The 10,211-nt window shown below is 42.5% G+C and overlaps 1 protein-coding gene across 6 annotated transcripts in view; it reads left to right on the forward strand.

The window, feature by feature from the left end:
• 4930550C14Rik (RIKEN cDNA 4930550C14 gene) overlaps positions 1 to 10,211 on the forward strand; it is a 31,714-nt gene that overhangs the window by 3,462 nt on the left and 18,041 nt on the right. For 4 of the 6 annotated variants that reach the window (XM_006510654.4, NM_001376944.1, NM_001376943.1 and 1 more), the window contains 3 exons: positions 1,879 to 1,968; positions 5,573 to 5,665; positions 8,165 to 8,218. In XM_006510654.4, coding sequence (XP_006510717.1) covers positions 1,888 to 1,968; positions 5,573 to 5,665; positions 8,165 to 8,218 — 228 coding nt within the window. In that variant the 5' untranslated portion in view covers positions 1,879 to 1,887. The remainder of the gene's footprint in view (positions 1 to 1,878; positions 1,969 to 5,572; positions 5,666 to 8,164; positions 8,219 to 10,211) is intronic. The other 2 variants (XM_006510656.4, NM_001376945.1) reach the window with 2 other exon arrangements.

Raw genomic sequence — 10,211 nt, forward strand, 5'->3', positions numbered from 1 at the left:
TAACAGCCCAGAGCCTACTTTGTCAATTCCTCAACAACCTCGGTCTTTTGCTCTGCGGCTCCACTGCTGGTAATCAGCAGTTAGGTCTCTCTCTCTCATTTTTGACTGTACTCATGCACATTTACCTGACCTGCCATTTAGTACACTAGCAACATTTAGTATAGTTGAACGTGCCAAGGCTTTTTGGTCTTCTTTCTCCTTTCACGAAGTGCCTTTGTTCCTCGGGATCGTTTCTGCGTTGCTGTGCTAGTCACGACAGAATGGCAATGCACACGCTACACCTTTAATTTGCATCATTAACACATCGCCATAGATCCTTAAATCTTAAGTCAACTAGAAAAAGTCATAAATACCGATTTAAAACATTTGATAGTTTTCACAATGCAAATACTCTTAGGGCCAGTCTTATAGCCTCAGAACTTGAGAGAAGCTGGGCAAGGTTAACCCCTAGTCTCTTCCTTATCGTTATTGTTATTGCTGTTGTTTTGCGATTCTTCTGGAAGTGTCAGGCAAACACTCTTTCCCTGAGCTACAGCTCCGGCCCTTCCTCTTCCCACCATGTAGGTTCAATTATCAGCTCAAGTGCAACGCAACAGTTAATTGCTGGAGATTTCAAAAAAAAAAAAAAGTCTTTACATTTACCTGTGTGTATGTGTGTAGGCATTCAAACTGAGATTGTCACGCTGGCAGAGCAAGAAGTTACTCAGTGAGCTTTCTCTCCAACCCCTCAATTCACTTTTATCTCATATGCTAACACAAGAATCAACTCAGCATACGTCCCCAGAACACCCTCACAGTAGAACAACTTGACATCCACCACCTCTCCCATCACAGCTTTGGAAACCTTGGAAGGGGCTAAGAACTAGACTCTCTCCTGAGTTCTCTACTACTCTTTACAGTTCAAATAGAAACTGAAGTGCAAGTAGTGATTTTTGTTTCACCCCTTAATAGTACAAGCTTCATGTTTTTTTTTTTAAAGTAATGCATGATATATAAAATGGACAATGTAGTTAAAGTCTATAACCAATCCCAGTTCTAGGCTAGAGGCTTGGGAAACCTTGTGGCTACAGCTGTTTAAGTCGTACAATAGAGTATGTAAAGGTCACAGACTTTAAAGACATAGATGGAGCTCAACTCTGGCTAGTTATTTACAATTTGAACTTAAATCTTTTTTTTTTTTTTTTTTTTTTTTTTTTGGTTTTTCCAGACAGGGTTTCTCTGTGTAGCCCTGGCTGTCCTGGAACTCACTCTGTAGACCAGGCTCGCCTCGAACTCAGAAATCCACCTGCCTCTGCCTCCGGAATGCTGGGATTAAAGGCATGCGCCACCACTACCCGACTTTGAACTTAAATCTTAAAGTTTAGTCCGGCACAAGGTAATTAAAGTCTTCTAATCAGTGAACAGAGAGATAGCCCAGCAGTTAGGATTGTTACTGCTGAACTGGAGCAATGGCTCAGAGGTTAAGAGCACTGGCTCTTCTTCCAGAGGTCCTGAGTTTAATTCTCAGCAACCACTTGGTAGCTCACAACCATCTGTAATGAGATCTGGTGCCCTCTTCTGGCAGGCAGGATCAGAGTTCAGATCCTAGCATCAACATGGGGTCGCTCTCAAAAGCCTGTGACTCCAGTTCCAAGAGATATGATGCCCACTTGCAGCATCTATGGGCACTTGCACAGCACGTACACACACAAAGAGATTATTTGAAAAATCTCCCATGCCAGGGACTTGATAGAAAACAGTGTAATATCATTAACATACCAAATCTCATTTCATTGTTTCCTTTAGACAACTTTATTTAGTTTCCATTGAGTTCCAGAGACAGTTTCATAGTGGAGCATATACAATTATTTCAAGGTTCCCATTTTGCTTTTTTTTTAGAACTTCCAAATGTCTGTGAAACATATCCAGGACAATTCAAACCAGGAAATAGCTGCAAGAATCATTCAGAGGGCCTGGAAAACTTTCCTTGTGAGTTCATCGGATCTCTTGAGAGAGAACTTATATTTCACAAAGTTAACGTAAAGTGTGTGCAGTTCAGTAGTTCCTTGTTGTGTTTACACTTGCGTGTACCACCCTTCAAGTTAGACTTTCAATATTCAGCTTCAAAAGGTAAAATTATTTCCGTAGGCTCCAAAACATTTACATTCTTTTTAGTTAAAACAATGTTTTGGTGTGCACGTATGTAGGGCAGTGGGACATGCTTCTATACGCATGCACACAGAGGCCACAAGTAAACCTTAGACATTGTTCCTCAGGATGTAGCCTACTTTCGTTGTTGAGACAGGAACCCTCACTAACCTATTACTTGACAAGCAGGCCACAGTGGCTACCTAGCAAGCCTCACCAACCCACTTCTGGCTCCCAAATTATGAGTGTCCCATCACATTGAACTTTTTGTTTTGTTTCATTTCTTTTTTTTTTTTTTTTTTTTGAGACAGGATTTTTCTGTATATCCCCAGCTGTCCTGGAACTCACTCTGTAGACCAAACTGTGTAAACTACTCTGTAAATCCACCTGCCTCTGCCTCCCACATGCTGGGGTTAAGGGTGTGGGCCACCTCCGCCCAGCCACATTAAGCTTTTTTACGTGGGTACTGGAGAGTTTACACAGCAAGCATTTCATGGACCAAGCCATCCCTCTGGCTCCTATAAGTTTCTAAGTGGGGTCAGCTGCTTTGATAATAGATAACACCCACAAATATATCACTAATTGTCTCATTAACTTTGACCTACGATATTCTTTGTTTCTTGACTCAGCCATGACGTTTGTGACAACGTGGTAAAGGTATATTTACTTATCCAATATTTATTGAGTACTCTTGAAGATCTTATGACTTAATGGAATATTTTATCTGGGCTACTGCACTGCTCAGTTATAGTGCTCTTCACATGGATAGAACTGGTCTCATAAGTAGAAGTAATTTTCCAAGTATACTTACCAAGTTGGGTGACAGCCAAGAGGTAAAATGACTTGGCTCCTTTTTATAATAGTAGCAATCTGTCACTGAAGGGCTCTAGCAGGCCTGAGCATGACAAACATGCCGCCAGCAGATTTTGTCCTTCCCCCTTCCATCTCCCTTGCTCAACTGTTAGATGCCATTCCTAAAGGCCTACGGCCTTATTTGACCACTTTGTTATGCCTGACTCATTCCTGAGCCTGATCCCTAAGGACCCAACAAGGTCAAAGCATCGGGGTCCAATCAGAATTCACTATTTTAACTATCTTAGATACCCAATCAGAACTTACCAGCTCAACCTAGTTCATTCTCACACAGACCTCCCCTTTCTCCTTCTTAAAACTAACACTTGCAAAGCTCTTTGTAGCTGTTCTGCCAGATGCAGAGTTCAGCCACCCTGTATCTTTGCCTTGCTTAATAAAATATCTCTCTGTGTTTGGTTTGTGCTTGGAAATTGATGTTTGGGTGTAGTGTGTGCCTTATCTGGGGTCCACAGGGGAGCACCCTGCAGTGTATGGGCCCCTTCAGTCACTATGCCTAGTGGCTTTGTGTCAAGTTATACAGCTGTTTCCAGTCCACAAGACCACCATCAGATCAATCAGACTTACAGATCTACCGTTTGCTTCTTGAGAAGCCATAAACCCTGTGCTCCCGCTTGTTTTAAGCTTCCATTTACTTTAAATACCACATCGCTCCTGCCACCCCCATCCTTTTGTGTCTTCTTCACTGGTGGCTTAAGTTTCTTACAAGTTACAGGCAGAATATTCTTTGTCAAGTTGACACAAACCCAGCCAGTCTGGTTCCAGAAGATGGGTCTAACAGCATCAGTTTAGTGCACAACATTGGCTTTGTTTCCACTGAGCACCACAGCATCCTCTTCATGGTGTCTTTAACTATAAGGGATGACTTCGGGCACAGTGCACACCAGGGAGAACCTGCTAGAGACTTCTAAAGACACTCACTCTCTCTGGGGGCCAACAAGAGTGGAGACAGTAGTGGTAGAGGTAGCAGTGAGATGGACGGCAGTAGGAATGGGTACTTGGGGTGTGGCTACACTATGGAGAGAAAGAACAGCAGCCTCTCTCAGACAATGGGTTTTCCTCAGTTACAGTGAGGCTCTGCTTCTAGCAAAGCCTCCTTGCTGTGGGTGTGCCAGTTGTGCAGAGGAGCCTGAAGAGTACCATGGCAGGCTCTCCACTACCTCATTGTAAGTACACACAGGAGTAGGGTAGCTGGAGCCAAAGCATTTCTTTCTGCCATTCCAATGGTAATATAGACCCAAGGACGGAGTGTGACTGGAGCCCCTTTAGCAAGCATATGTGAATGGGCCAGCAGCAGGGATCACAGCATTTTCTTATAACTCCAGTGAAGCTCTAGTAAGTCCAAATGCAGCTACCACCCTCTGGGCCACAGAGTGCAACTGCACAGATTGCCTGGTTCTCAAGGCCTGTGCCCTCTCTTCCTGTTCATCAAAAATCCAACCTTTCCAATGCAGAGCACCCAACTAGCATAGCACACAGTGAGTCTTCAAGGTCAGGTTGCATTTGCAAGGAAGCTTCCCCACAAACCAGTGTAGTAGGTGTCCATGGGCAGAGGAGTGTGCAGGGATTTCTGACCCCTAAAACACTCCACATTTACACAACAGTAAATGTCTTCCAGATGCCACTAGCTATAGAAGCCTGTGAGACACCAAAGTCCTTGTCCAAAATTCAGCCATTATTGCAGAGTTCTGGTTCCTTATCTAACTAGACCACCAGCCAGGGAGAGATGGAATGTTTTCTGCTAGTAAAAGCTGCCTGCATGCTAGCTGACAAGAGTCTGCAGGGACTCTCCTGCCCACCCTCTCCTGCAGGAGGAAGGGAAGTTTCCTTCTTTGGATGTGGAGCTGGGGCTGGAGAGACAGAAATGCTTTTCTTTCTACACTGTCATCCCAAACATCTCAACTTCCTCCTTCCCTCCCTCCTTCCCTCCCTCCTTCCCTCCCTTCCACTTGCTTGGTCCTGCTCTCCTTTAGTGCCTAGTCATCTCCTGAAGTCTCTCACCTCAGAATGTAGCTATGCCTGTTCATTCAGTTCTTTTCAGAATAGGGGGCTGCTAGGCTGTATCTAGCACCCTCTCCTTCCTTCTGAGAAGGTGAATGGGGCCCCCTCATTTTTTTTTGGTTTTGGTTTTGGTTTTTCTATAGCCCTGGCTGTCCTGGAGCTCACTTTGTAGACCAGGCTGGCCTCGAACTCAGAAATCCACCTGCCTCTGCCTCCTGAGTGCTGGGACCAAAGGTGTGCGCCACCACACCCAGCAGGGCCCCCTCTTATATAGCATCCTTGAGAAGTTTTGATGTCAGAATAGCACCAGTCCCCTAAACAGAGCTAGGAAGAGAGCTGATGGCTTAGATTTTACATTTGAACGTGTTGATTGCCCCAGCCAAACCACAAGGGTGAGGGGTTTTTGCTTTCCCTAAAAGGTGTTCAGTTTGAAGCCCCCTGATCTCTAATTGTGTACTGGGGCACCCCTGTCCCAAATAAATAAATAAATAAGTGTAAAAAACTTTCAAAACAATACTCTTAGAAAAGCAGAGAATCTAGCTTTAACCATAAAAATCTGGGTTTCCATCTTTAGAATGTTTCCGTATACCAGCATTTTAAAAGTCTGATTGACCTAAGAAGACAAGGGGAGCCACGTCAGATAGTGAGGTACATTAACCCTAAAGAGGTAAGACTTTAATAACTGACACAGCGTCTTCTTATCAGCTCAATGTCCTCATGTTTGATTCCTGAAAACCCTTTTATTAAACTGTTACATATATATTGAAAACTCTGAAAGCATAAATATATAGTTAAACGAATTACCACAAAGCAAACACCACCAAACTTTCCCCCACTTCGCTGTACCTGCCAGTCACTTACAACCCCTCCCGTCCAATTTAAGCATGTTCATTTTGAATTCAGCATAGTGCATTAGTTTCTACATTTGGAAGCATGCCTTGAGGTGCTGTCCCCTTTGGGCTTTTTAAATTGATGTTGTTTTTGTTTTTATCAACTTGACATAAGCTCAGGTCAGGAAGAGGCATATCTATAGGGCATTTTCTTGATAATGATTGCTGTGATGATGATTGGCCTGGCCAGCCTTGAGTGCAGGCAGTCCTTGATTGTATAACAGGCTGAGCAAGCCACAGTGAGCAAGCCAGTAAGCAGCACTCCTCCATGGCCTCTGACTCAGCTCCTGCCTCCAGGTGCTTGCTTTATAAAGGGAAGGGAAACCCAAGCTAGCATCCTTGCTTTTTTGTTATATGATGTTATCAAAGCTGGGAGGCACCATAGTCTTCAGAACTGTAAGGAAAAGACTTCCCGTCACCAATATTTTGTTACAGCAACAGAAAGTCAACCAAGGTGCACCAGAACCTCTTCTGTTTCATTCCTGAACATTCGACCAGAGAAATAAATTCAGTAACCCACCGGAAGACAAGAAGTACCCAGAGTCCTCATGGCAGTCTTGTTTGTAGCTCAAGTAATAGACAAAGCAAATGTGAAACAGAAAGGGCCACCATAATGAAATATTTGTAGCAATGCAAAATAACCCACACATCTACATGGATGGGTCTTATACTTTCATCAAAAATTGAAACCAAACAAAAAGCCAGGCACCCAAGTAGTATACAGGGTATGGTTCCTTTTGTGTGAAATTTGAAAGCTAGCAACATTAATCTATGAAGATAAAGAGATTTTTTTTAAGGATATCCATCTGGGAGAGGTCACAGGACCATGATGCTGAAAGTGTTTGTGATTCTTATATGACTTACAGAGTCACAGAATATACAAACGTGTAAAATTTCATGGAGCATGCCGGGCAGTGGTGGCGCACGCCTTTAATCCCAGCACTTGGGAGGCAGAGTCAGGCGGATTTCTGAGTTCAAGGCCAGCCTGGTCTACAGAGTGAGTTCCAGGACAGCCAGCGAAATACAGAGAAACCCTGTCTCAAAAAAAAAAAATTTTTTTTTATGGAGCTCTGTGCTTAAAACTTGTCCATACCTGATGGTGGTGGTGCACACCTTTTATTCCAGCCCTTGGGAGGCAGAGGCAGGCGGATCCCTGAGTTCAAGGACAGCCAGGGCTACACAGAGAAACTCTGTCTTGAAATAAACCAAAACAAAAAAATTGTCCAAAATTTAGTGAAAATGTATGAATGTATAACATCACTATTCAAATATAAAAAATTCATACAGAATTTTATATTTCATATTTAATTTATAAAGGTTTTGGACAGGAGAAAATTATCCTGAAAAATGAGTAGATTTTCAAACTATAATACCTATTTCCTAATCTAACCTAACGTAAAGGATATGGTTGTGAACTGTCTTCAGATAAGGGGTCAAGGGTTTTCCCCCCATTTTCCTTTTAGGAAAAAAGATTTGCAAGATTTATTATACACAATTCTCACAGAAATTTGGATCCTTTCTGACTTAGCAAAAGCTAGTTAGTCCATCTAGTGTTGAGCTTGAGTGGACCAATTGCATTTTCTCCTGGGTTTGCTTACAAGGTAATCCTTTATATGTAAGTCCTATGTTTGAGGACTTATTGTTTCTGTTTTACAAGCAGCAAGTCAGTTAGGATTTGTACTCATATTATTTTTATTATTATTTTGAGACAGACTCTCTCTCTATAGTCCTGGATGTCCTAGAGTTCACTGTGTAGACCTTGCTGGCTTTGAACTCACGGAGATCCACCTGCTTCTGCCTCTGGAGTGCTGGGATTAAAGGCATGGACATCAGTTTGATTTAGGATTTGTATTTATATATTGCACAGACAAGAGAGTTTGGTAGGATTGTTCCTGTTATCCTAAGAGATGTCCATTAAGTCCTCAGCTCTCAGAGGACTTTGATTTCAGGGCTGGAGAAGTGGCTCAGCAGTCAGAGCTCATCCTGCTCTCGCAGAGAACCCAAGTTCAGTTCCAAGCCCCACGCTGTGTGGCTCGCAACAACCTGTAACTCCAGCTTCAGTGACATCCAAAGCCTCCGCTTCCACGGGCACCTATACTCACGGGCACCCATAATTACAAGTAAAAACGTTTTATGATTTAAATCTAATCACTTGAAGTATATTCACCTGACCTGTTGTATGAACAATAAATATCAGTGACTACTTTTAATCAGTAGAGAGAGAGCCAAGTGATGCCCATGGGATGCTGAAGGGGCATTCTCCTATTTCCCTACAGGCACAGCTCCTAGATGCTGCTGCTGGCGTCCAAGTCCGATTCAGGTTGGGTGGGGTGAGTATGTATGAATCCTTATTTGGTAGGTTTGTTTTTCCCTTTTCTTGAAAATGCAATCTTTCCCCACATAATATATCTTATGTGTCATTATACAAACATTATATATCATTATCTATATCCCATTATGTGATATATGACTTTATATAATATATCACATAATTTACTCTTTCCAGGTCCTCCCCTCCCATCCTATCAAGATCTGCTAACTTTCTATCTCTCATTATAAAACAAACAGACTTTTAAGGGATAATGATATTATATATGATATGGTATATGATATGATATATGATATGATAAAATAAAAAATGAACACACCAGAACTGTATAAAACAAACAGAAGGAAAAGAACCCAAGAGACCGCACAAGAGTCAGAGATGCACTCATTTGCACACTCAGGAAGTCCATAAAAACACTAAACTGGAAGCCATCATATACATACAGAGGGCCTGGTGCAGACCCCTTCAGCCCTGTACTGCTGCCTCGGTCTCTGAGCTTTGCCCATGTTGATTTAGAAGGCCTTGGTTTCTTGGTGTCCCCCATCCCCCTGGCTCTTAGATTCTTCTTACCTCCTCTTCCACAGAGTTCCTTGAGACACGAGAGGAGGAATTTGGTTAAGACAAAGCTTCTCTGAAGACAGCTGAGCAAGACACCAATCCATGCGTAGAGTGGAGTGTCATTAGGAGTCATTTTATTGTTACCTTTTTTTTTTTTTTTTAATCAGTGGTATTTGGTTTACCCTTGGTCCCTGAACTATTTAGAGTCAAGTGCTTGATGATCCAAGGAGAGTCAGATATGAGTTCCATCCAATGGAGTGGACTTGAAGTCAAAGAATATGTTGGCTGGTTACTCCCAAAAGCTTTGTGCCACTGTTGCCCTAGCATAGCTTGTAGGCAAGACAGCACTGTAGATCAAAGATTTGGTGCTGTGTTGGTGTTTACATTTCTCTTTTGGTAGTTTGCAGAGGACCTTTCTGTAACAAAGATGCTAGAACTTAGGGGTGAAGGCCCTATATAGGCACCAGCTTGATTTTCTCATGTTCAGTGTGTTGAATAAGCGTTCTCTTCAGCAACGGGGGCAGTTTGTAGAGAGCAACCCTTAGCAACAGCCTGGGACCCCTTTGGCCAACAACTCGGTTACATGTAACCCAATCCTGGGAAGGATGCTTCCTCTGCAGGCAAGAGAAGGCCAGATGAGACTCTGTTTGATGATTTCATTTAGATTGCCTTCATTTGTCTTAGTTAGTGTCTTGTTGCTGTGAAGAGACACCATGACCAAGGCAATTCTTTTAAAGGAAAATGTGTAATTGGGGCTGGCTTATAGTTTTAGAGGTTTAGCCCATTATTAGCATGGTGGGAAGCATGGTGGCATGCAGGCAGACATGGTGTTCTAGAAGGAGCTGAGAGTTCTACATCCTGATCTGAAGAAGACAGCAGAAGGAGACTATGTCACACTGGTGTACCTTGAGCATGAATGACCTCAAAACTCTGCCTTTACAGTGATACACTTCCTTGAACAAGGCCACACCTCCTAATAGTGCCACTTACCATTGCCAAGCATTTAAACACATGAATCTATGGGGGCCATACCTACACAAACCACCACAATGTATTTAGGAAACCTCAACTGTATTAGGGTAAAATTGAATTACCATTTAATTTTAGCTGTCTCTCCCACATTCCTTCCTCATTCTCCTTTCCCATTCCAGTGCTCCGTCTATGACTGTCTATTCTGTTTCCTTTTCTAACAAGATCTGAACCCTCTTGTTCCTTACTCTATAGCTAACCTCTGTGGTGCTACAGAGTGTAGCTTGGTTATTATTGTTGCCTTAGTAGCTAATATCCACATATAAGTGAATAAATATCATATTTGTATTTCTGGGTCTAGGATACCTAATTTGGGACAATTTTTCTAGTTCTATTCATTTACCTGTAAATTTAATGATTTTATTGTCTTGTAATGGCTAAGTAATAATAATTCATGGTATAAATGT

The sequence above is a fragment of the Mus musculus genome, chromosome 9 (genome assembly GCF_000001635.26).
Source record: "Mus musculus strain C57BL/6J chromosome 9, GRCm38.p6 C57BL/6J".
Classification (NCBI taxonomy): domain Eukaryota; kingdom Metazoa; phylum Chordata; class Mammalia; order Rodentia; family Muridae; genus Mus; species Mus musculus.